Source organism: Rhinolophus sinicus, linkage group LG04, assembly GCF_036562045.2.
Source record: "Rhinolophus sinicus isolate RSC01 linkage group LG04, ASM3656204v1, whole genome shotgun sequence".
Taxonomy (NCBI): domain Eukaryota; kingdom Metazoa; phylum Chordata; class Mammalia; order Chiroptera; family Rhinolophidae; genus Rhinolophus; species Rhinolophus sinicus.
Genome location: NC_133754.1, coordinates 171,507,099 through 171,533,875, shown reverse-complemented (window position 1 = coordinate 171,533,875; position 26,777 = coordinate 171,507,099). Strand labels below are relative to the sequence as shown.

Below are 26,777 nucleotides of genomic sequence, written 5' to 3'. Positions count from 1 at the left end.
GGAACGTGGTCCTAGCAGTCTTAGCTCATCCTTCTCCTGCAAGCCCATCCCACTCGGGGATGTACTGAGTTCACTGGTTTGCCATTATAGTTTCTATGCCCCTGGTGATGTCCCCACTGGACTTTCAGGGCCCATAGGTTTAGAACCACATCAGACTCATGCTCAGCTTGAGGGCTGCTGTCTAACAAAGTGTCTGGCATTAATGACATAGAGATATGACTGGCTCTCAGGCCTGAGAAGACCCGAGCTCCTGACCTGCCTGCTTTCACCCCAGCGTCCCTCTGCAAGTCCCCCCATCTTCCCATCCCCCAATATTGTGCCAGGGCACTCTTCTATCTGGGCTGAAATAGGTCATGGGTGCCTGACTGGGACGAGGCCTGGAATAGGGGACAGCCCTGTTTACCTTCATGCCCTTGGGTCCTGCGTAGCCAATCGGACCCAATGCTCCCATGTCGCCCTGGGAAGAGAAAGAGAAGAGAATGCTGTGAGAGGTGGCCTACAGGAAGCTGGCCTGGTAGGGATGGTTCCCAAGGTCCCTGGGGTTGGACTTCCAAGGATGCAACTCTCCTGGATGGTTCTTGAAATTAGGAATAGTCTTCAATCTGTTTACTTCCACTGAAGTGCTGGAATAAATATGATATCTGTCTTTTCCCAAGGTCATTTCTTGATTGCTGCCCCTCCCCCACCACTTCTTTCCATCTCATATTAGACATTAGATCTTTCTATCCCACATTAGATTCTTTACACCCCATACTGGCTAAGGGACTCAGGGCTTTTTACCTGACTTCTTTGGACCTCAGTATCCATAAATATCTCTTAAAATAGGGCGATCGATCCTTCTCCCTGGGCAAGCTGCTAGAAGGGTTAAATAAGCATACACAGGGGCTCTGATTCCTCTAGCTTAGTGAGGGGGAGGCACTTCCTGCTTCCCAGAAGCTCAGCCATCTCCTTGGGAGGGCAGCAAGGAAGGAGGGGGCTGTTAATCACAGGCACCCCAGAGTTGGAGACAGACCCAGTCAAACGGTAAGACGCTGGACTGCAGGTTGAAGACCTACTTTTAAATCAGCTCAGCCTGTCCCAAGTGAAAACAGCAAAGTTCCTAGAACCCGGAGAGTTGGAAAGCAGTGTAGGTCAAAGCCAGACCACCTGGTTTCAGGTCTCCTCTGCCGCTCACTTATTGTGTGATTTTTTTTGGGGGGAGGGGAGGTGCTAATCCCTCCATGACTCAGTTTCCTCATCTAACAAACGGGGGTTAACAGTACTATGTACTTCCTGGAGTTGTTTTGAAGCGTATGGACTTACATGTGTAAAGTATTTGGAACTGTCTGGAAGTATTTCGGGTTGTCACAACTAAGGAGGTGTTACTGGCATCTAGTGGCTAGAGGTCAGGGATGCTGATAAATATTGTACAATGGGAAGGCCAGCCTCCCACAACAAAGAATTATCTGGCTCAAAGTGTCAGTAGTGTTGAGGTGAGAAACCGTGGTTTATGGAGTGAAGTGACTAGATTTTCTCTGAACAAGACCACCCTCTTTCTCTCAAATCTCCTCACTTCCTGTCCACTTCCTATCACTACTGCCTGCAGCCGCAGCCATAATATTAAGCCCACGCCCCGAGAAAGGGAGCCCCTGAAAATATTCTTTCTTCCCGTTTCCATTCTGTGATGGATCTAAGTGTCTGGCTGCTGTGTGAGTCAATCAATGTGTTTGACCTCTCTGGGCCTCAGTTTCCCACGTCCCTGCAATCAGGCTCCATGGAGGCCCCAGGACAGTGCTCTGAAGCATTGGAGGAACAAAGACCTCCCCAGGTAGCCAAGCTCGAGAACGGCTTCTTGTCAGAGCTGCCTGGAGACGTCTCGGAGGGAGGGCAAGCAGAGAATGAAAAATCACATTCCTGCCTGCCTCCTGCAAAAGGGCCAAGAGGCCTGTGCAGTGGAATGCCCCAAGGAGAGAGACAGAGGGAAGGTGCAGTGTTCAAAGATGCGGCATGGCTTGGCTGAGGCAATGCCAATTCTCACCTCCCAACCCACCTTGGAATGACTTAGGCCAGCTGAGGTAGATGCTGGAGTCTGGCCGTGGCCCTGCCATGAACTGGCTGTGTGATCTTGGGCAAAACACTTTCCCTCTCTGGGCCTCAGGATCTTTGTATCATTGGATCAAACCAAATTTTCTAGTGGAGACTTTGAGAAGAAAATATGCTTTCAATTCTCATCAGGTTATCTCCTCATTGAGAAAGTGACGTCTCAGCTTAATAGACGTTAATAGTGATACAAATGACACTGGTTGCTGGGCTCCGTGCTAAGCACCTGACATGGCTCAACTCAATTATCCCTCACACCAGCCCTTAAAGATCCGTTCTACTACCACCCCATTTTACAGATGAGGAAACTGAGGCCTGGAGCAGTTAGGGCTTGAACAAATCAGAGCCGGGCAGAGCTGGAATTCACACAAGGCATTCCATCTCCAGAGCTTCTAGGCAATTCTGAAGTAATGTTGGGAGAAAAGGGAGTGAAAGGAGTAAAGAAGCTGGGATCCCTGGTCAGGGAGAGGCTGGAGTCAGAGGACAAGCCAGCCCTTCAGAGAGCTGCACTTCAGCAGGCCACTTGGGTGACTTCTCTCTCCCTCTTTTCCTAGATGAAGGGAGTGAGGGGTGGCCCGCCCCAAGTTCCCCGTGGTGCATAAATAAACAGAGCAGGCTCTGCTGGCACACTGGCTCCAACTGGGGCCCGGTGCAGGCAGAGAACCAGCAGCAGTTCCAGGAACACAGGCTCCTTCTTTCCTGCTCCAGGCTAAAGCAGCTTGTTGTGTGGGGACAGAATTCAATACAGACCTGACGAACGCCTGTGTGGGGCCACGGGGAGCTGCAGCAGCTCCACACCCCGGCACACCCTCGTCACCTCTGCAGGCCTCTCCAAAGAGATTGGTGTGGGGTGGGGGGCAGGGACAAGTGTGGGCATCCAACCCCAAGGGACAAGGAATCAGGGACTCTGGCTGCAGGGGACACAGGGAGATGGTGGTGTTCGTTTAGGGCTGGTCTTCCCCCTGCTGGCAAGCCTCCCACGCTGGGCTATCAACACATTTGGGGGAAGAATAGAGAAAACTCCAGGCCATTCCCCACCCCCCATACATCCCAAAGAGCACCCGTCTGCTCCATGCTAGACACCCTCGTGGGCAGCTTGGCCAAGCCACATACAGAATGTTGTGCCCACAAGAAAGAATAATGAGCAATGCCCTTCATTTGGATCCTCTTTCCACTGTTGCCTACGCTCCCAAACGCCGCCCTCCACACTTTGCCCTCCTCTCCCTGGCTCCCACCAAGAACACAACCAACCACATCTGCAACCATTTACGGAGCTCCTACTGTGTGCCAGACCCCACGCTTGATACCTCGAAGTTTCACCCGATCCTTGTTAGCAAGAGCTTCCACTGTGCCAGGAGCGGTCTGGGCAGCTTGGGCACTCACCAACTGCTCATAGTAACCCCTATGAAGCCAGCACCATTCTTAGTCCCACTCCATTTTACAAAAGAGAAAATCGAGGCTTAGAAAGAGGTGAAGCAACTTGCCCAAGACTAAGTAAAGGGTAGGGGACAGTGGCAGGATCAGAGCCCAGGTCTGTCTGTCTGACCCTATGGCCCATGCTCACTGGCCTTGGATTGACTCTGTTTACTCCAATAAATGACCCAAGGATGGCTTTCTGCTTTGCTATCACTCATAAATACAGGGCCTCAGGACAGCCTTCAGATGCAGAAATAGGCATGAGCTCTGCTCCTCCAATGAATGCCGTGGGACTTGCCAGGGACCCCCGAAAGAAAACCTGAGCTGCTTCCGCTGCTCACCCTTCATAGCAGAGGTGCTGGCAGCATCTCCCTCCCTCACATGTCTCACCTCCCTGCCCTGCTGTCTCTCTTAAACTGTGACATCCTCGGCTACCGTTTCCTATACCCAGTGTTCTGCCCGGTGTTCTCGTTGTTAACACCCACTCGTCCTTCCGCCCCCAGCATCAGCTTCACTTCCCTGACTCCATAGGCCAGGTCAGGCCCCTTCTGTCAGGTCTCAGAGCCTGACCGGCTTTCACTCCTAGCCCTTTCCACGCTGATGACCATTTATGTATGTGCCTCTGTGGCCACCATCTACCCCATGCCGCAGAGAAGCCACTGAAAGTGGCCTAATGAATGGGTGACAAAGAAACCTGCAGACTCACATTTACAAAACCTCTAGGGAAAAATCTTGCTGCAATGTTCCTTGGAACTGCCTTTGAAGGCAACAAGCCTCTTTCCAGAAACTCTGCTAGAGGGTCCCCAGCTTGGGGATGGGGACCTGGGGGCTGTGGCCAGTCCTGGCTCCTGTGAGGTCTTAAGCACCATCTCTCACACAGGACAGCCTCTGGCACTACCGGTCCACATTCTCATGCATCTGCTGTCTCCATTCAGTACAGACGTGGTACGGAGCTGGCCATGTGCTGTAATGGTGAAGAACATGAGCTGTGCACACAGGTCCAGGTCTAGCTTATTGGCTGTGTGACCTCAGACAGGTGCTCCAGCCTCTCTGAGCCTAGGTTTCCTTAAGTGTACAATGGTAATCCCACTCCCTACCCTCAGAGGTTTGCTGTGATAATCAAGTACTTAGCACAGGGTCCTGCACTTAAGGGTTTGATAGATATCAGTTAGTGGGGTGCCTGACCTTGCTTTACAGACAAGGAAACAAAGCCGGGTGATCACTTAGTGACAGAATATGGTGCACTATATCCTACTTGCTGGGGGTTGGCAAGATCACATATTCTTTGGGTCTCAGTAAATGGAGGAGCCAAAATTCCCTCTGTGCCACTCAAAATTAAAAAGACAGAAATCTTCTTTGTTGAGCAGATTCTGGAATGAGGCACACTTTTCTTGAGGGCCAGCCAAAGGGTTTCAATTACTCACGGCAGTCTCGCCTCAGAGGCTGCAGGAGGCCACACAAGCCTGGGTTGCAAGTCCCTAGCTGGTGACCTCGGGCCCCAGCCCCCCCATCTTGGTGACCAGCCTGCCGCAGCCCGCCTCCTGCCTCAAGTATCTCGAGGCTCCCACAGCCTAATGTATGTCAAGCACACACAGAGCAGACAGACGCTCTGTAAATGTTAGTCTGTCCTCTCACGCCCTTCCTCCCGGCTGGGCTGCAAAGACCCCGGGGACCAGGGAAGTTCCGGGCTTCAGTCTGCATGCAAATTGCTTCAGCTGACTTGACAGAAGGCATTGAATAAATCTGAATCTCCACTGAAATGATTATCAATATATGGAATTCCCATTTGCTCAGCTAAAAAGCCACATCCTCTGGGAAACCGAAGGTGACTCAGTCGATCTCCCTCCTTTAACTCCTAGTTAGAAAATTCCTTTTGTCTCCCACTCTTTGGGGAGGAGACTTTTGCCCCAGGCATAGAGGCTGCTGTTCCCAAAACCCCACGGTGAGAATGGGTGCCTTGGGTTGGAGAGGACTCTGGCTTGGGGCACGGCAGTGACTTGGTGGGTTCAGGTCCAGCCTTGTGACCCCTGAGGCACAAGGAGAAAGGTAATGTCACCTTGGCAGCAAAGGGGATTTTAAAATAGCACAAAGAGAGACACAGGGCAAGGGTGAGGCATGAGAAGGAACTCATCAGCTTTTTGGAAAGGGCCATCACAAGGGGGTACAGCATCTAAGACGTGCTGCGATGCCCAGGGCTCAACCCTGGCTAAGAGCCCCTCGTACGGGAGTGGGAAGAGGATTGGCCTGGATTAGGAGTTGGGAGACATGGCCTCCTAACATGTCTCCATCCTCTCCTGCCTTGTGTGTGACCTTGACCAAGGGCCTCAGTTTTCCCATTTGCCAAATGGGATTCTCCTAAGAAATACTGTGGATAGGGTTACCAGAATGAGCAAATAAAAATATAGACTGCCCAGTTAAATTTGAATGTCAGATAAACAATGAATGATATTTTAGTATAAATGTGTTCTAAATATTGCATCTGAAATTCAAATTTCACTGGGCGTCTTGTATTTTATCTGGCAAGGCTAACTGTGAAGAGAAAGGGGAGCACAGGTAGGCACGTGCTCTATAAAGAGTCAGGAGGGCCCAGGGCTGGGATAGCAGTCTCCAGAATCTGTGTGTATTTGGCCAAGCAATATTCTTGCCCCTCTCAGGAGCCAGCTTAGTGGATGCCAGGACAATGACAAATAGAAATATGTGCCAAGGATGACAGCCAGGATATGTAAACATCCCTTCAGAAAAGCTTTAGGGATCGGGATCATATAGCCGGAGTATGGAGCCTTGGGAAGAACAGCTAATGACCATCTTTACATCTGAAACAGCCTCTCCGAGGACAGGGCGATGACTTGGGCTCAATACAAAGGAAAGTGTGTATAATGAGAGCTCTGTGAGAATGCACTGGGCCCCCAGAGGAGGGAGCATCGAGCACCAGGGTGTCCGCGTTGGAGTTTCATGACCACATGACCACGATGCTCCAGAAGGGACCCTTGCTGAGCTTAAAGAAGATTAGACTAGAAGACTTGGGAAGTCCCCTGGAAGTCAGGTTCTCTAACTCACAGTGCACAGATTTCTTTTTTCCAAAGCATCTAGGTCAGTGCCCTGTACCAAACAAGGTGCTCAGTCAGCAAAGGACATCAGGGATGACAAATGTTATGACTCATGTGTTGACATGTCCACATCCCAAGCCAAGGCAGGCATCACTAATCAATCACAGCATCCTCGCTAACTCAGTTCCAGTGTGACTTGAAAATCTTTCTCAATGCAGCGATCTAGACAGCTGCTACCAGGCACAAAATGTCTTATGTATAAAATCATCATCGACAACAACTATTATTATTATAACTAGTAGTTCTTGAGTGCTTACTGTGTACTAGATACTTTACATGTAATAGTTTCTTTAAATTCTCAACCACACTCCTCCAAGTTAGGTACTAATAATATCCCTATTTTACAAATGAAGAAATGAGGTACAAAGAGGTGAAGAAATCTGCTCAGAATTGCAATTAAATGAGTGGGAGAGCTTGAACCCAGGCGATCTGGTTCCAGGAACTGCCCTTAGCCATGAAACTGGACTGGACTGTGTGAATCTGTGGTCTTCACTGGAGTGGGTACAAGGATTCCCTCTTACAGAGGGGGTCCCTGAGGTACAAGAAAGCAAGGCCATAACTGAAGACCACATGGCCAGAAGGAGGGGAGACCAGGATTCAGACACAGGTTGATCTGACCCTCTATCTCCACCTGCTCAGGCTCTGCTTTTACCCACCTGAGGAGCACATTGCCACTGAGGAGGGCCTCTGGGCCCTCTTCCCATAACTGGCCTCCCCAGAACGATGCCGCTGTCCCCCCTCCAACCCAGGAAACAGAGGGTCCAGCCTCCCTCTAAACAGAATTTCTCAGCACAGTTGCTGGACTGGCTGAAGCTGGTAGTCCATTTGTCAGAACCGTCTGCTTGTATCCCTCCACGGCCCCCCAGACTCAAAACTCATGAGGAATGAGACAGAGGGACAGAGCAGAGGGGACATCAGACCCTAGAGAAGCTTCTAGAGTCATTTCCCAGGCGCGGGCCTTTCACTGGCTTTTGGGGCTGGACCCAAGGTCAAGGCCCACCCTCTGAAGGCCCAACAGGGAACCCTGGTTTGAGCTAACAGAACCACGCCACGAGGCCTACCCCAACCTGGATGGAGTCAGAGGTCAGACTGCCTCTCACCTCCCTGTGTACAGACCTCTCTCCACCCCGGGCACATCAGTAGGTAAAAAACAGTAATTAATATAAAAATACTTCCCATTAAATTGCACACTTACTGAGTGTTAGACCCTGTGTCAAGAACTGTACAAATGATGCCTCAAGTAATCCTCACAACCACCCAAGAGGATTTTATCATCCCCATTTTACAGATGACTAACTAGGCTCAGAGAGGATCAGTTACTTGTCCCAGGTCACACAGCCAGGATGCGGTAGAACTGAGACTTGAACTCAGGTGGTCTGGCTCCAAAGCCAATGCTCTGAAGAAAAGGATGGAGAAGACTGCCCAATGTGGCCCGGAGTCTCAGCTCCTCTGCCAGTCACTTCCTTCCTCTGGACCTGAAGCTCCTCACTTATTGAATGGGCATGCTATCACCTGCCTACACCTCCTCCCAGAGCAATGAACAGGCAACAGGTGTGAAAGGACACTAGCAGTCTCATGCTCCCAGCCCCCAACCCCATTTAACTAATGGAGAAAAGTGCTCAGAGACGGTAGATGATGCACCTGAGGTCACACGGAATGGCTTTCCTCCCTCAGCCCCCTGCTCAGACTGGTCTGTCCTGGTTCCCCAGCTCCTCCTGGTGTTTGGTAAGAGAGGGACCTTTCCAGCAGGACCTATGGCCTGCTCCCCACACCCTGCCTCCTGGCCCTCTCCCTCCCCAAATATCTGTGTACTTACAATGAGGCCGGGGACTCCTGGGGGCCCTGGCAGGCCCAGTTCTCCCTGCAAATAGAGAGAGACCAAGGTGGTTAGTTGCCCTGTTTCCCTCTGGAGCCAGTCCCTCCATGCCACCCTCCTCGTGGGTGCCTGGTGGAATCCTTCGAGTTGACCATTCCTTGTTGTTGACCTGTGACACTCCTGAGTATGGCCTGAAGTTTGGACGAGACCCTTGCCTCCTCTGCCATCAGCTTTCCACTTCTGCAAAATGGGGAGTTTGGATTTTCAAATCCAGTATCTTCCGATGGTGAGTGTGAAAGAATGGGCAGAATCCTGACACAGTAATAAAGATGTACAGGATGCTTGACCCAGAACTCATTTCACCCCCACTCTACAGATGGCAAAACTAAAGCTTGAGAGGTTACGGGATTTGTCTAAGGTCAAACGCAAACAAATCACACAGTGGTGAAGGCTCCAAGCTGAGAGCCACTAGGCCAGCCTCCCTCTCTCAGCCAGAAGGCAAGGTGGGGGAGCCTTAGAAAACTGCCCCCACCACTGAAAGAAGGCTCACAGCTTTCCGCCTCCCAGGGCCTCTGAGATGCTGGAAGAGCTCTTGCCTGAGAGTCGGATGTGGCCGTGTGTGGCAGTGGGCAAGTTTGTCTTTCCTCATCTCTAAAAATGGACCTTCAATTGTTTGCACCAGAAAAGACAAGTAGAGGGGTTTGGATCAAGTTCAAAATGCAAAAGCATGAGTAAAGATAGGGGACTCTAGAAACGGTGATTATCAATGAGAATTGCCAATAACCTCCAAGGCGTTTATCTTCCTTCACTACGAAATCCCGGGGCTGCTCAGGTGAAAAGAAGACAAGGAGGAGGTGAGAAGCAGCCTTGGCTGTAACATGAGGGAACCGAGGCTCAGGGAAGGGAAGTGACTTGTCCAAGGTCACTCAACAGCTGTGTAGCAGAGCTGGGAGCACACATCAGACCCTCCTTCTGCTCTTCTAGGCCATGAGTAGAAGGACATCCCTGCCCCATCCCAAGGGGCCTTCCAGGATGGCATCGCATATTGTGGTTAATCCAATGACAGATGTACTGAAGGAAAGACTGGTTTCCCAACCTTGCGGGTGTCCCTTCCTCCACCTGGAATGTCTCCTCACCTCTTTCCTCATCCCAGGTCTAATGTCACCCTTCCCAAGAGTCTTCCCCACTCCTCTCTCCCTCCTCCACAGGACCTGGGACCTCCCTGGGAGCTCCTTGGGAGTAGGAACTGTGCCCCGTTATTACCTACTATTTGTGACCGTTCCATCCACTGAACACTTGTCATGGGCCGAACCCCTTCCCAGCCCTCTCTCATTTCATTCTCACTACAGTCCTCTGAGGCCAACACTCTAATAATCCCCCTGATTTACAGAGAAGAACACTGAGATGCAGAGAGGTGAACTGGTTTGTCCAAGCTGCCACGCCTGACAAGTAGTGCAGCAGGATTCAAACCCAGGTCCACCCGGCTCTGAGCACTTCAGCCTGCAAGGGAGCCCAGGAGTCAGCTTCAGATGGGTCAGGCTCAGGGAGCGTCTGTAGAATTGAAATGAGCACATAATCAAGTGCTCATTACAGATCCAGCAGCTACCTCTGCCGGAAGCACAGCTGGCACAGCTGCTCAGGAGGGAAGTCCCAAGGAGAGATGGGGGAACATGGCAGTTGTCCCAAGGAGCTCTGGACATAGTCTGCACCCCCAGGTTTCCTTTCCCGCCAAGCCCGAGACTGGGACAGGAAGGGAAAGGCGGGCTCAGCTCCCCAGGGCAGGCTGACCTGGCTCCTCGATGGGCCTACGATTATTTACAAAATCTATAAACATGACTGTGCTGGAGATTTCTTTAGAACTCGGCTCTTCTCTCCATAAAGGGCCTGCAAACCATCGGCTCCCCCAGGCCACTGCAGTCCCATAAATATTTCTGGCACTTTGTAAGATGGCAGTAGCCCTGGCTTCCCCAGTGGGGAGTGACCCATGAACCTTTCTAAATTCTTGGGAATGGGGCACAGCCTGGGACTTTGGGACCAAGGGCTCAGGGCCGGGGGGGCTCTCCTGAGGGGGGGGGGGGAAACACAGGATATCCACAATAGGTAGGAGCCTGCAGTTCAGAGAAGGCATGCAATTCATCCCAGAGTAACCAGTTAGTAGGTGGCAGGGCTGGGATTTGACTCAGTCTGTCTGATCCCAAAGCTTGGGCTGCTAAAGCCTGCGGTGTGTTTGTTCTGAAACTTGTTCCTGTTCCCAAAGACTTGAAATACTTACAGGGTTTCCATCCAGTCCTGGTGGGCCTCTTTCCCCAAAATCTCCAGGAAACCCCTGAGGGCACAAGAGAGAACAAACACCTATTAATGCTTACACCAGTGGGTGGCTTTGATCCAGATCCCCTCCCCCATTGGAGGAGAATGACACAAGGACTGGTCCATGCAGCCTTAATCCTTGGCTGTGGGATGTGGGCAGGCAGTGGGATCCTGGGACACCCCGTGCCCTCAACAAGCACCCCACCTAAAGAACTTTTCAAGGACTGGCTGCTGTGGAGAGGCACACGGCCAGTGAGCCCTTTTCTAATCTCCTCAGAGTCTCTGAAAAGAAACTGGTACCCAGCTCCCCAGCATGGAAATGCCAATCTCCCCCTCTGAGGCCTGGTCCTGATGGAGTGGGGGGTCAAGAGCTGGGTCTAGGCCTGGACCAGCTCCAACTTGCTGAGAGTTATACCAGGATCCCTTTCACCCATGGGGTCTGTTTCCCTACTGGTCAAAGAAGGAAAGACCGTGTGACATTTTCCAGCTCCGAGCTTCTAGGATCGTGACATGCTCTTCAAAAGCCACCCTGTGGAATCATGGTCTCTATTTTACAGATAAAGAAAATGAGAATCTGAAAGGGTAAGTGTCAAGGTCATACAAAGTTACACCACTGGTGAACATCAGCATTGTTGCCACAGGTGAGTTTCCGCAACTCAGAGAGAGACCAGGCTGCTCGCCCCAGGCAGGTCTGGACTCTCACCCTGTCCCTGACCCCACTCCATAGTCTTTGGGGAGACTGGCAGCTGGAAAAACATCAGCTGTGGGGATGCCTCTGGCATTGCAGGGGGACAAATCCATTCTGCTTCAAAAGGAATAAAAAATATTCAAGCTTGGAATTTAGGGAAACCTGTTCTCCCCTCTCCTTGAATTCAAATCATTGTGCTTTGTTTTTGTTTTTTCGGGGAAATTTAATAAAAAACAAAGCACATACTTTTCTGACCAAGTGGATGCCTGAGCTGTTCAAACAGTAACGATTCTTCATGGAGGGTAATTTGTTTCTGGTTTCTAAGTCTACTGGGGGAATCCAATAGATTAAACCTAAAATCAAAACCCAAACCAATTACAAAGTCTGTACTGGTTGAGATGTGACCTTGAAAGGTGTATGCGTCCAAGGCCTTTGTCTTACCCTGCCCACCAATCCTACTCCCCTCAAATCCCTCTGTCAGGAAGCCCTGTTGGATCAGAAGGGCAGGGGTTGACATTGACCCTCTAGGAGGTGGGGCTTCATTCAGACACCCAAAGGAGGAAATGAGGACATATTAAAGAGATTTGGACGAGGCCCGTCACTTTCCATGCAAAACTTCATTTGCCTTTGATATCCACCCTTGAGGGGAATGTTATTGGTCCCATATAACAGGTAGGGAAATTGAATCTTAGAGAGAAAATGTCACTTGGCCAAGGCCAGGGAGCAAATCTATGGCAGAGCTGAGCCCAGGTCCCACCTCTATGGACTCTGCCATGTTCATATGCGCAGCACATGGGCAAATCCTGGAATGCAGAAGCTGATAGAATGTGCCTAACTGGTTTCAGAGAGTGGCAGAGGTGTGTGTGTGTGTGTGTGTGTGTATACACGCCCATGCACGTACACAGGCCCACTTCCAGGTCAAGTCTTTGTTGGGGGGAGAGGGGGTGTACATCTGACCCTACCTAAGATTCCTCTCCCCACATCCTTAGGTCTCCCCGGGAAAATTCCAACCTCATCCCAATGCAGCCCATTTTGTCACGCTGTAAGGTAGATCCCTCTCACCTTCTGGGGCAGGAGACAGCAGCCAGGGGGGCTATGGCCAGGGGGGCTTCTGAAGGCATTGAGTTCCTGTCTCTACTTTTGGAGGTTGGGGTTGGGGGCCTGGCAGGAGAGGAGGACAACTACTCAGGGGCCAAGGGGGTGCTGTCCAGCTGGGCACCTGGGTGACACTACATGGCCCACAAGGGGCAGGACTTGGGAAGTCCGTGCTCTGGTTTCCAATCCAGCCTCTGGAGACAGCCCAGAGACACCCTGGCTTGCCTCCAGTTTGGTTGTGTGACTTTGGACAGACCCTCACTGTCTGTCTTGCTCAGGCTGAGGGGCGGGGGTGTGAACTCTAAGAACCCCGCAGCTTGGCCCAACCCCTAGACAAGGTCTGAGAGAAAGGAGCCTATCCTATCCCCTTGGTGCATGAATGCCACCCAGCCCGGGGCAAGATGGAGACCTTGACAGCATTCCCCGGGCTCTGTTCCTGGCTGCCATGCCCAATATATTCACACGCGGCAGCCACCAGACAGGTCTCAAACCCATGGGTCTGCATGTAGAGGCCACTCCAAGCTCATTCAAGGACTTCTCTAAGTCCTAGCTGTCAGGCCAGCTGCCCCAGTGAGGCTTTGGAACCGAAGCAACCCCATACCAGCCCTGGTTCCACAACCTACCAGCCTCTCTGAGTCTCAGTTTTCTCTGCTGTGCAATGGGGAGTACTGAGGGTGAGCTGAGATGTCACACAGAGGGTGAGCCGTTGCCGGCACATGGAGGCAGCAGCAAAGTGAGAGCACAGCTCTGACGTATAACAAGGCAGAGACCATCGAAATGGTGAGATCCGAAAGGGAGGCACTTCTGCAGACAAAATGCAGCCGCCTGGGTATAGCCAGTGGGTGATGACAGTGAGATGATAAGAATGACAGTAACATCAAGCTCTAACAACTCAGTGAGATAAGTCCTATTATTGGCCCCATTTTAGAGAGGAGGAGGCTGAGGTCCAGAGAGGTTAGAGAACTTGTCCAAAGTCACACAGCTAAGGAATAGCTGGGCTGGGATCTGAACCCAGGCAGTCTGACTCCAACACCTGCTCTCCTAGCGATGACTGGACACTGAATACATAGAATGGACTATAGCAGGCCTGGGGTCTCTCAAAGGGCTCATGAGAACCCTGTGCTAATGTACAAGAGGGAATGGCATGACTGACGCTGAGTACTCATTCTGCTGGTGCATGTTTGGTGGTCTCAGAACCGAGCCCCTATCTCTACCTTCACTCTCCCGTCCTTCAGAGGAGTCAAACAGATGTCCTCTCGGAATCTAGGATTTGTAATTAAGAGCACAACAGTTGGGGGGAAAAAAGATAGGCACTTTAAAAGTGCTGGAACAAATCTTTGATTGGAACAGTCACAAGTGGTCTGAGATAGAAAGACCCTAGCAGTTCCTGACATTCAGCACCTCATTGCCCCCATGGGTAGACTGGAGCCCAGAACATAACCAAGGCTGCATCACCCCACTAGCTTGCCTCATCCCTCTACTACTCAGCACGTATCCCATTTCCGACACTCGCCCCGGGGCCCCTGAGGCTTTGCCCTCTGGATCTCAGAGGCAGCCACCAAGCTAGACATGTGGCCTCACTTCCACCCTGCCGACTGCCCTCCGTCTGGCCACTCCTGCTTGTGCCTGGTGTACGCTCTCAGCCCAGCCAGCAGCAGGACCTTCCTCCACGGGCCCAAGTTCCTGGCTGCAGCAGGCTGGCCCGAGGCCCAAGCAATGAGCTCGGCTCCCTGCCAGGGCCCCAGCCACGTGGTCTCGCCACTTCCCCAGGTCAGGCCCCGCTGGGGAACTGCACGCCTCGTACTTTGAGCAGAACAAGGCCCAGAAGGAGACAGACCCGAGCCCTGAGACAAGACTCCACATTCTCTCATGGCTGGAGCAGTTCAGAATAGAAGTGAAGACAGGGACTGTTCTCGTCACCACATCCACGGCAGGATGCTGAGGGCTGAGGGGGCCTCTGAGGGCCGTCCCCTCCCCTCCCCTGCCTCAGGCACTGTCTACCCCAAGAGTCTGCTCCAGAAAGTGGGCTGTAGGAGGAACATGTGCCCTCCAGGATCAGAAGTCCTGCTAATGTCTCGAAGGCTCAGCTCCCTGGCCTGCAAAATGGTCGGTCATGCCCAACTCACCTGCAGAGATGGGCTGAAGAAGAGATGAGATGCTTGTAATCCAGTCCCTGGCAAACTCAAATGTTCCTTCCCCTGCTGGTTAGGCTTTGCGCCAACAGTGGGAATACTTAACACGTTGCGTACGGATCACGAGAATCTTCGTTTTTTTCTGAGCCATGCGTTAAGGAGAATTCTCGTTTTTACTGTTGACTCTTTTTACTTTGCATATTTTATTGAATTATTTGTAGAATAATTATTTATAGAATAATTTATAGAATAATTTATTTGTAGAATCTATTATTTATAGAAAAATAATAAATGACATAGAAGCATTTACTCTTTAAAGAGAAGAGTGTATTTTAAAGTAGTTTCTTTTAAAAACCTGCCGGAACAGACGGGTATGAGGGATTTAAACCCTGCCGTACGCAACGTGTTAACTTCTAGTAAGAGCCCGCAGAAGGATCTTGGAGACCTCTTGACAACGCTTAAATTCTCCAAAGTCAGGAAGTTCCTGCATAAGTCTCACCTGTACCTTTCCCACTGCATTTGAAGCAACCCATATTCTTTTCTAAAAGATGTGTACACTCCAGGTGTGCTGACATGCAAAGACCCCTAGAGGTTCCCTGCACACTTTCCTCACGATGCTGTGTTTTCACCCTGCCCTTTTGAAATCTAAGGAAGCCACCCAAGAGCCACCTCAGGGAACAAGGAGGAGATAGGCAGGTAGAGTTCTCACCAGGATTCCAGGGTCACCAACAGCCCTGGGACAGCTGTAGCTCAAGTTGGGGACACTGGGTACCATATCCCCAGCTCACAGAACGACCACAGTTAACACGTTCATCTGTTTTTGCTTCAGTTTCCCCACTTGGAAACATGAAGTCTCTGTCAGTTTCCTCCCTGCTCCCCACAGTCTGAGAATGGGAAAGAGCTCTGAGCTTGAAACCAAAATGCACCATGTTAGAAGCCCTGTCCTGCCCTGGATGGGTGTGCAGCCTTGGGCAAGTCCCAGGTGTCCCTAAGCCACACACCGAGGAAGTAGGAGCCAGGGCTGGGCCTTCCCAGCTCTAAGCTCTAGGGTCTGCCCATCTGACTCACTACACAAGACCAGCCTTGGCAGGTCTGGCCAGAGACCATGAGAGGATCTGTGAGCAGTGGCTGGCCTGGCCAGGCATTCCAGCAGCTTGACAGTGAATTCACAGAGTGACAAGTGTCCCCTGTGAGAGACCCTTTGTTAGGAGGCATGGCTCAGCCCCCAACTGTGTCACTGTGCCGTACCCCGAACAAGCCAGGGCAGCCTAGGAGAAACCCTTTCACCTCTAGCCAAGTTTGTAACATCTTATATCTAGACCTTTCCTCAGGAAACCACAACACACTCCCCTTTCCAGCAGGTGATGTGAGGCAGAGATGAGAACTGTAGGCTAAGCTTTCCTTTGGAGGTTAAAGATATGAGCACAGAGAGAAGAAGAGAAGTGATGTGGGGAGTACTGTATACTAACAAGCCAGGGTCCTGGGTTCAAGTTCTGACTCTGCCACCGACTTACTGTGTGACCTTGGGCAACTTACTGGCCTCGCTGAGCTATGTCTGCTTATCTGCCTGACAAAGTGGTTGGTCCAGCTCATCACTAAGGTTCCTGCAGCTCTGATATGCTCTTACCTCCACTGTCTCTCTCAGCTCCCATCAACAAGACTCACACATCCTCCTTCCAAACCTGACAGAGAGGAGGCTGCGTGTATGGGCCTGAGGTTTCGCTTGCTGGAGAGAGGTGGACTACAGCAAAATTATCAACAGGCCTGCCAGATATGAGGCCAGCTGCTATGTGGCATGAGAGATAGCAGCTCATTCTCCTGACATTTCTTCTTGTTAATAAGTGCCTAAAAATCACCTGGCTCAAAATTTGGACAAGAGGAAAACCCATCCAGAGAAAGAGCCCCCCAACCCCACCAGCCAGATCAAGGGCTGGGGAACCCTGGCAATAGGGGGATGGCCCTAAAGTCGACTCAGGGAGTGTGTGGACCAAGGGCACATCTCACTGGAGGCCCGGCAGAGACAAAGCCATAGGGACTGGCTGATATGAAGTCCTATTCCGTACATATTCAATCATATCCAGTGCAGACCCTGCCCATTTGCTGGCCATAGCAGCTGGACCAGAGTCAAGAGGATTTTCATGGCCCTTGGGGGTACTGCACAGCCATAAGCCTGTTTGGCTGAAGGGAGGGAGTTTCCTGCCACCCATGTGACACCCCAATGCCAGGGAACACCCCCATCATGGAGCTTGGAATCTTAGGAACTTAAAGGTATGGAGCAAGGGAGCAGAGACAAGTGGTCAGTAATAGGGGTTTAAGTCCAGCAAGGCATTGGAGGGCGCTGGGCAAATGGCTTTAGCTGTCTAAGCCTCGGTTTCCTTATCTGAAAAATGGGTCTAATCAATTTCACCTCAAAGAATCAGTGGGAGAATCACATGTAGTTTAAATATCATGCAGGTAAAAGGGCTCAATAAATGCTGCTTTTGGAGAGGGGTCTATTTTGGCTACAGTGCTATCCTCAGCACCCGGCACGTAGTAGGTTCTCAATAAATATTTCGTTGAATGAGAAACAAATGAGTGGCCTTGTCTACACATAGATGGGAAAATGGTGCTGAGCACCTCAGATCCATGATGGCTTCCTGGCCATGAGCAGGAGGCTTTCAGATCCAAGAAGAAAACAAGTACAGGGAGAGGGCAGATGAAGGGGCCCCTGGGAGTAGGAGAGGGAGATGGGAGGTGTAGAGTACGGGTCAGCTGCAGCCCTGTTGACATTCCTTGCTGTGGCCGACGGAGAAGCCATGGCATGCCGAGGGTTTCACGAGTCTTGCCTCCTCCACGCTCAGGAGACTCCAGAAGCCATGCTCTAAACAGCTACACTCTGGGGCAAGAGGTGAAAGTTCCGGCTACGGCATTCTAACCCCACTTTGACTCTCAGAAACCATAAGACCTTGGCCAAGTCATTCACCCGCCGAGACTCAACGTCCTCATCTATAAAGGGGCAGTGCCGGGCCCTCTGTGAGGCTCCCAGGACGGAGTCGGAGCAAATCCTCCACAGGTGGCTCTGGAGGTGGCCTCAACCTAAAGGGCTCTTCCCCAAAGAGCCACAGGGCTCCTATCCTCACCTCATTCAGGTTTCTCAAAAGGTGAGGTCTTCCTGGACCAATTCATTCATCAGCCCTTACCCCAAATACTCACTGTCCCCCTACCTTACTCTACCTTAATACTCAGCGTCACCTGACAGTCAGTCATTCATTCTTCATCCTCCCATTCAATCATCGCCTGTCTGTCTGCCCCTAAGAATGGAAACTTTGTCTCTTGTTCACTGCTCAGCACCAAGCACATTGCCTGACCCACAGTGCACACTCAATATTCATTGAACGAATGAACGAATGATGCATGAATGAAAGAATCTCCTTGTCCACGGTCATCTGGACGGAGAAGCAGATCCAAATGCCAGCCCAGCCCTTGGGGATTCCAGTCTTTGCCTGAAGCCAGAGCATCAGGTGCTGCTCCCTGCCCAGACCTAGGTATCAGCTGTTAGACTTCAGGGCACAGAGGGGCTGTCAGCCACAGAGGGGTCTAGGTCTGAGGGTGAGATGCCCCGTCAGCTCCTTGCACCAAGGACCTAGATCTTGCCTTTTTTTGTATCCCTCACTCGGCCCCCAGAGGGCCCAGATCCATACCCTGCAACAGGTAAGGTAGGTGCCTGTGAACATGCAGTCAACCCCAGAATCACAGACAACCCCCTTTTGGCCGCCCTTGTGTGCTCCCAGCTCCCTCCCAGCTGCCTCTCAAGTTCGAATGTCCCCACAATCCCTTCTCCATCAACCACAAGCAAAGGAGGCCCAGACTCAGAGCTGATGATGGTTCCAAGTCTAGGCATTGACTTGCAAGGCAGTGGCAGAGAGCTTTAAGCCACCAAAGGGGGGAGGGCCTGAAAGAAATATACCTGTTACAGTCCTGGGTCTCCCTCAGCCAGGCAGGGGACCCTGGAAATGTCATTCTGCCTCTCAGAGCCTCAGTGTCCCCTTGCAAATAATGAGATCATTGGAATGAATGACTTTTCCCCTAGGCAAAAATTCTAGGGAATCCACTTTTATGGTATTATCACCCACCAGTGAACCTGAGCCATCACTGATATCAGAGGGCTCTGCAGATAACCGAGTTACAATCCTGGCTCCATTGTTTACTCATTGTGAAACCATGGGCAAGTTACTTAATCTCTCTGTGCCTTGGCTTTCTCTTCCTGCCTTGCTGATGCCCAAACAATGGAAAAAACAATTTCCTACCATGATGGAGAGTCATGGACAAAGTGGGTGGATTGGGGGTTACTGGTGAGCCCTTCTTGTGGTCATGCCTGCTGTGGGTCTGCCCAGCACCCCACTGCCCTCTGGTCCTGTGTGTGCATGGGTGAAACTGGTGAGACCAAGACAATACAGACACTGAATGTTCTGAGTTAGGAGCCCCGACACCCGGTCTAGCCAAGATCCCCCAGTCTGAGCAGGCCCTCCCCTCCCAGCATGGACACTAGTGACCCAAACAGCAGAAACCCTCCACCCCCACCCCACAGAAGTGCACTGCAGAGCCATTTGGTGCACAGGCTCCATCCCAGGGGGCCCAGAGAGCCCACAGGAGCCCCAGCCTCAGCCAGGAAGCAGCCACTCAGTGTTCTGACAGCAGGACACAAGGCCCAGACAGCCCCACATGCCGGCCCACACACTCAAAGCAGAGCGATGGCCGAGCAGAGAGAAGCAAGTGGAGAATGCCCAGACCCAAGATGGACAGGGCAGCATGGCCAGTGGGAGGTCGGGTTCCCCCATAGAGTCTGCATAATAGACACGGAAAATCTTTACCGGCCTACCCATCTTGCCCCTCTTGCCAGGAACACCAGGCACGCCCTGTAGAGGAAGAGATGAGAAACAGGTCAAGACAGGATTTCAGCAGAGGACAACCAGCCCCAGAGCCACCCACAAGAGGAAGTCACCAAGGGCTCAGCATCTAGGCCACATACACAGTAGATGCCAGTTATGGGCACAGTGGATAGATGGTCCGTGCACTGTACAGGGTTGGGGGGTCTGCATAGACCTGAGCTGGGGAGATGCCTAAGGAGAGCAGCCCATGTTCCTGGTATTCAGCAGGTGCTCAATAAGTGCTCGTCCTGCTTTCCTAAGATTCCCTATACTCAGCTTGTTGGTGAGGTTCCAGTTGAGTTCCCACATATGGTCTCTGGCTGGGCGGGCATGAAGAGGAAGGTCCAGAGGCCTGTGGGTCATACAGTCTCTGTCATAATTACTCAGCTCTGTGCTGAGAACAGAAGCAGCCATAGACAGTGCAGATACAAAGGAGCATGGCTGTGTTCAACAAAACTACCAAACCAGATGACAGGTGGGATCTAGACCACAGGCTGGGGTTTGCAGACACTCGATCTGAAACCCTTCTCATTTGCTGAAAGCCCTTCAGACGTTCGTTCCCCGTGCTCTCAGAACAGAGTCCCCGTCCTGACGCCGGCCCCTGAGCGCTGTATAACTGCCCAGGTGCTTGGTCAGCCGAGTCTCCTCCTCGCCCAACCTCACACTCAGCATTTGGACTATGCTGACTGCTGAACGTGCCAAGTTCTCCTACGTCCCTGACTTTGCACACTCTGTTCCCTATGCCTGGAAGGCAATGGCTTTGCCTTGTCCCCTTAGTGGACTCCTATTCAACTCAAGGGCACCTGTCCAGAAGGTATTCCACGACTTCTCCAGGCTGGCACCTGGCAGAGGGGATGGGTGGTGTGGGTAAGAGGTAAACAAAGAAAGCATACTCACTCGCTCGCCATCAGACCCTGGAAGGCCGAAGAGCCCTGGGAGTCCAATGTAGCCCTAGGAAAGAGCAGGTTGGGGGGTTCAGAGGGGCCGAGTGGTGGGGTGTGGCTGGCCCGACCTATCCATCCCCTTGCTGCCCTCCCACGCCCTGGCTCCTCTTCCTGGCTGATGGCAACGGCAGTTCCAGTGGCTCCTCGACGACATAGGCCTTGAGGCAAGTGTATATGCCCATGGACTGCATGGTGCTGGCTTCCACGATGTAGTCCAAAGGCACATACCCTCACGCCAGGGAAGGGCGCGGGCGCTCGCGGGGAGAGGCCCGCCCCGCATCGGGGGCTCCGGGACCTGCGGGAAGGAAGCTCTCGGCCGGGTTAGATGCTAGAGTGGCCCCAAGTCCTACCCACCCCCAGGCACAGTGGCAGGCGGGCGCCTGTGGTTTATGCAATGCCTCCTCCTAGGCCTCGCAGGCCCAGGACATGGGGCTCACATCCACCCCTGGCCGTCTGACTGCTGGCAATAACAGCAGCTGCCATCCCAGCCTGCTGATGTCCTGACAAACACGGGTGTGCCACTGTATTCAACCCGTCCAAGGACCCTGCAGATTGGGTGTCAAACCCTTGCTGCACAGACAACAGAAGCTAAGGTTCTGGAGATAAAGGGATATAGCTCCTTAGGGGTGGAGTCCGCTGCTCCAGAATACACCTGAGCCTCTGCCTGCCAGCCTCTATTCACGCTCTGCTCGCTACACTCTTCCCACCCCCAAGACTGCAGATCAAATCCTTCCAAGCCCAGCTCTAGTGCTCTCTCCCCTGGCAAGCAGCCTCGACGCCCTGAGCCAGAAGTTATCTCCTCCTTCTATCCCAGCCCCATGTTTGCATCTCAGTTAATAGGATTTACCCTTTTTTACACTGTATCTTCACTCTCTGTATCCATGTTTCACGTCCTCGTTTGCCTGGCAACTTCTCAAAGAGCAGGGACCTAGTCCAGGGCTCCTGTCACTAACTGCACTCTCTAGATGTTTGTGGAATAACTTTAAAATAACGATAACATTTACTGTGCACAAACTATGTGTCAAGCCTGGTTCTTAATGCTCCGCATGCATTAATATGCTTCCTGCATCTTCACCACACCCCCAGAAAGTAGGTATTATTAGTCAGCCCCTGAAGACGTGCAAACATTTAAGCCCAGAGAGGTGAAGTGACTCACCCAGGGTCACACAGCTAGAATATGGTAGACCTGATATCTGAATTCAAGTCATCTGACTCCCAGGCCAGGCTCCTAATCACCCTGCTATATTGCCTCCCACAAACAAGCAACCAACTCAAGCTTACAACCATCTGTCCTTCCCTAGAAGGTCAAGAGGTCACGAAGACTCCTTCTCGGCACCCAGTGTGATAATACTTGTCATCTTAACAAGTGACATTTGCTGGTCCTTCCCAGCAGGGCTTATAACCCAGATTTACAGGTGAGAAATGGGCTCAGAGAGGTCCAGCAACTTGCCCGAGATCCCACAGTTGGTTAATGGCAGAGCGTGTCTCAAAGCCAGTTGTCCTGATCCCAAAGCCTCACTCTGCCTACTTCATAAACACGAGGCCGGTGATGGCAGGGTTGGGAGGGCAGCTGGAGCAGCCCTTGTTCACCCAGGCTGCTCAAGGCTCTGTGACCCTGGAGAGGGGTATGCTGGGGCCAGACCAGCTCCCTCCCCACATGTAGCCTCAAGCTGCCACCAGCATGGCAGACATCAAGCAGCCCCAGATGTCATTAGCCTGTCTCATGCCTCTTGTCCTGGCAGATCAGAGACCCTGGGGCTGAACTGAGAAGACCTTTTCCTGGGTTCAGGAGGCCCCCCTGGGGCCACAGCTAATGGAAACAGCTCAAGTAAGGAGGGAGGCTCAACATCGTAAGACAGGAGCGTCTGGGGCCCCTGCATACCACCACCACCACCACCACCACCATCATCATCACCACCATTTCCTGGGGAACGTGCCTACCCACCCCCTTGCCCACCTCCCAGATGCTCTCCTAACAGCCGCCTGTCAGCTCCTGGGATTAGGGCCGAGACTGTGGCCGTAAATAGCTTTGGCTCAGGAGTGGAGGACACGTCACACCGACCTGGCCTGACCGAGGACTGTGCAAGCCACTTGCTGAGCATTCTGTGAGAGGCAATGAATGCAGCCCTCAAGACCCCTGGGCCTCATCCCAGCTCTACCTTAGCTGTGCAGTATAAACAGCTATCGGGTCCCGACCATTACCCAGTTTCCTTGGATGTAGAAGACAGAATTCTATCAGATCATTTCTTAGTCTTCAAAACTCCATTTACTTCCATTTAATTTGCCCAGAATCTTCCTCACCACCCCATAGTCCACTTGGGAGCCCCTACCTGGCAGCCCCTCCTCAGCGCTACTTGCTTCCAAACTCCTAGTATCCCCATATCCATGCTAGAGGTAGAATGGATATTACTCCATTGTAAAGATGGGCAAACTAAGGCTGCTGGCTACTCAGGGTTTGCTCCAGGGGCCTTGAAGAAAGGGGAGGGCAGATACACGATCCACCTTCAGGCCTGGGCAGCATTGATCCATCAGGCACCACTGCCTTCCCAAAAGGGTGGTCCCCTAGCCCTCAGTCAGAAGCAGCAGAGACGTCTCTGAGGATTCCAGTGACAGATGAAGTGGCCTGGCTTTGATTCCCAGCGCTTGGGATGTGCTGGGGCACATGGCAAGCAAATGCCTGATTGTAGCAGCTGGACTGTTGCTGAGCCAACAGTAGACTCTTTGCTGCCCAGTCTGCCCAGCCATGGGGACCAAGTCTGGCTCATGAGTTCCCCATTGTCTGGCCCTCCTGCTGCCACTCTGCTCTCCAGGAAGCATTCAGGTGGGAGGGTCTCGGCCCCAGTCCCGCTACAGACACTGGCTGGAGGCCTTCCAGCCCTGATCACTCTCAGGCCCACTGCAGGAACAGGTAATGCCCAGCCAGGGCCCCGCCTGTATGGCACTTGCCAAGGCCCACTTACCCGGCTGCCTTTGGGGCCAGGGTCTCCTACAGGTCCAGGTAATCCCTGAAACATAAGAGACAGAGGGGCAAGGACATTTGGAGACATTCTACCTGCTGCCAATAACCCAGGCTGAGTCCTGTCTCCTTTGGGCCTCAGCTGTCCCCTCTAGAATAGTAGTGGGTTAGACTCATAGTCTTCAAACTGAGCCACCAGCTACCCCAGGGTCCCAGGGAGGTGGCTTAGGGGGAAGACTGGGTGGGAGGAGCCTCTGGAGCCCCACCCCTACAGCACCAGAGCTCCTCTTTTTTTTCTGTTCTCTTACTGAGCATCCTTTCCCTACTGCCTTGGTCCAGCCCCCTGAACAGCCCTTTCTTCAGGGCCCACCTGGCAGGTACAGCTCTTTGTCCCCCAGCCCACTACCTCCCTCTCCCTGGGGGCACCTGTGGCCATCTCCACACCACATGGCCACAGAGCTTCCAGAAGCCATATACTGCACCTGCCTGCCAGGGTAACCTTTGGCCCCTGGACTGCCCTCAGGTCCCGGCCGCCCCTGCAAAGGAATGAACAGAAACATGAGGAAAGGAGAGACCCTGCCCAGCTCCAGGTCTGGGATGCAGTGGGGGACTGGGGCTTACAATGGACAAAGAGAAGGGACGGAATGTGAGATGAAATGGGAGGAAGGGGAAGCCACTGGCCTGCTGGGCCCCTAAGCCCACCCCTCTGCGAAACCGGTCAGACCAGCTCAGGGGGACAAAACCCCCTGTGCTGGCAGCCCAGGAATAAGAAAGCACTGAGGAGGCCTGGCTGGCTCTCCCACGCTGGCAGCCGCTGCTGTTTGATTTGGGCCAGGGCAGCCAAAATTCCTGCAAACCCCGTGGCGGCGTGTATAATATCCCCTAACATCGCCGGGAACAGGCCAGCTATTCATGACTCTAACCGAAGCTGAGCGGCTCATGCCAATGCTGGGCCGGCGTGCACTCCAGCTCTTTCAAGCACATGTGGCTGGGGGAGAGGTGGGTGGGGTGGGGGCCCCAGCAGGATGGGATGCAGAACCGCCTGGCTCTGGGGCTTACTCATGGAGCAGGGCCCGGGGAGGAGGCCAGAGACAGGCAGGGGCTGGAGTGTGGGACAGCAAGCAGGGTGGGGCTGAGGCCGTGGCCCTCACCTGTTCTCCGGGGTGCCCCGCTGGTCCAGGATAGCCTTTGTGTCCCTGTGGGGGAAGGAGCCGCATCAGGCCAGGAAGACACATCTGGGCCTGTGGATCGCAGAGGCCCAGGTGCCCTGCCGGCCTTTTCAGCACTGCAGGCACCATGGCAGGGATGCAGCACGTGTTCCATAAATACTTGCTGATTGGGTCCATGTATATAAGGGTTAGCGACTTCCTATGGTTTCCTCTCTGCTACGAAGGTTCTTAGACCAGGAGCATCAGAGGAGCTGTTCCCTCTTGGGCAGGGTTTCTGAGCTGAACTGAGACATGGCAACTGTGATGGAGTGATGCTGTACCCTAACCATTCTTTCCAAATCCAGAGAGAGAGTGAGACCGTCAGAAGCCCAGGTAGAGGGATTTCTCCAAGAGTGAGAGGACCGATTAGGACCTTAAGGTCTGGGATATGCTCAGTCACCCTGTGATGCTGGAACCTCCTGTCGGGACCTGTCCCTTCTGAGTAAACCCCTATCAGAAAAGATCTCACATATAATGAGCAAATATATTAACCAAAATAGCTGCCTCCCTTCCTCTCATTGGTCCCAGCAACTATTCCAGGGGAACAGAAGCCACCCAACTGCCTGATGGAGAAGGAATCTGGCAACAACCCAGCACCAACCTTGACCCTCTGTCTCTATGGCCAAACTACCATTGTCCAAGGCCAGGTCCCTAGGTCAAGAGAATCAAAATGAGTGTGTGCTTTCAGATAGCATTGGGGACGACCCCTGAAACGCTTCATAAGAGTTAGGAGCTCTCCAAAGGGAAATCCCAGACTTCAAGCTTCTATCAGCTTAGGGCTGTTGTGAAATAAAGCTGAGCAGAGGGCTCCCATATCAGACAGGGCGGCCACACTGATCTTGGTTACAGCCTCCTACACAAGGAGCCCTGGGCTTGGCTCAGATACCATGTGTGACTTACGGGGCAACGCTGGGTAGGTTACCACCCTTCTTTCTCTGGACCTCAAATGAGGGCGTTAGAACTCTGAGCCCTTTCCACTCTGATGCTTGAGAATTAGAGTCCTAAGGCTTCCTCAGAGGGTGATACACAAGGCTGTAGAGTATACACGCATGATGACTGCAGACCCCTCCAGGCACGGCTGCTTGCCCAGGACAACACCTACATGACCTCCTGGAGCCCTTGCAGCAGACAGAAGAGGGTGGGTAAGGATTATCACCTCCATTTTACAGAGGAGACAACTGAGTCTCAGAGAACTGAACCACTTACTCCAAGTGCCATTGCTAAGGACCAGGGGTCTCACACTCACCAAGGGTCCTTCGGACACCTGAGGCCACACAGAGAGCCTCACAGACATCCTGGGCATGTGCAGATATGCACACACACAAACACAGAGGCACACGTGCTCAGCACACCCGCGAACCCCCAGGAAGCGAGACTCTTAATTATAAACAGCAGAGTCGGTTTGACCTAGGAGATTTGGGGAGTTTACAAGCATTCCTTCTGCACCTACTCATGCCTCAGACAACTGAGCGACATGAATGCATCTCAATCCAGGGCCGACGAGCCGGATTCAACATGGCTGGGTGAGATTCTTTGACGTGCGGCGTGTGCTGTTTTCCCCAGTAGGCAAACTGAGGCACAGGCCACAGCCAGCAGCAGGTATGCAACATGTTTCAGATTGCTCTGGGCTCCTCTCCTGCTTCACTGTTGGCTGGCTGTTGACCCGGGGCCATTGTCATCACCTCGGTAAGCCTCGGTTTCAGCTTTTGTAAATTGAGGATGTAAGGATTGGCACATGAATTGCCTGATATAATGTGTGTAAAGCAGTTAGCACAGTATCTGGCGTTGAATTCCAGGGACCTGTAAAGACTCGCTGCTATTATCATCATGATCTTCCTATTTCATTCATTCATTCAGCAAACATTTATTGAACTTGTATGCATTAGCTCCATTCTACGTATGGGATGAACGAGACGACATCCTTTGCCTTAATGGAGTTTAGACTCCAATTAAGGACATATAAAACAAGTAAACATGAAGGATATTGTTTGAGGGAGGGGGGAATGGGGAGCAGTTGTTTTCATGGGTAGAGTTTCAGGTTCACGAGAGGAACAAGTTCTGGAGCTCGGTCACACAACAATGTGAATGTACTTAACACCACTGAACTGTACACTTAAACGTG

At 52.4% G+C, this 26,777-nt stretch overlaps 1 protein-coding gene across 7 annotated transcripts in view; it reads right to left on the bottom strand.

Annotated features, from left to right (window-relative positions):
* The window catches only part of COL27A1 (collagen type XXVII alpha 1 chain), a 135,696-nt gene that overhangs the window by 67,832 nt on the left and 41,087 nt on the right, over positions 1-26,777 (bottom strand). For all 7 annotated transcript variants that reach the window (XR_002139439.2, XM_019754574.2, XM_019754573.2 and 4 more), the window contains 8 exons: positions 24,599-24,643; positions 23,930-23,983; positions 23,452-23,496; positions 20,445-20,498; positions 19,491-19,535; positions 10,691-10,744; positions 8,419-8,463; positions 404-457 (listed from right to left, as the gene is read on the bottom strand). Coding sequence is in view for 6 of the 7 variants with exons in the window: in XM_019754574.2 (XP_019610133.2) it covers positions 404-457; positions 8,419-8,463; positions 10,691-10,744; positions 19,491-19,535; positions 20,445-20,498; positions 23,452-23,496; positions 23,930-23,983; positions 24,599-24,643 (396 nt within the window). In the remaining variant the exon portion in view is untranslated. The remainder of the gene's footprint in view (positions 1-403; positions 458-8,418; positions 8,464-10,690; positions 10,745-19,490; positions 19,536-20,444; positions 20,499-23,451; positions 23,497-23,929; positions 23,984-24,598; positions 24,644-26,777) is intronic.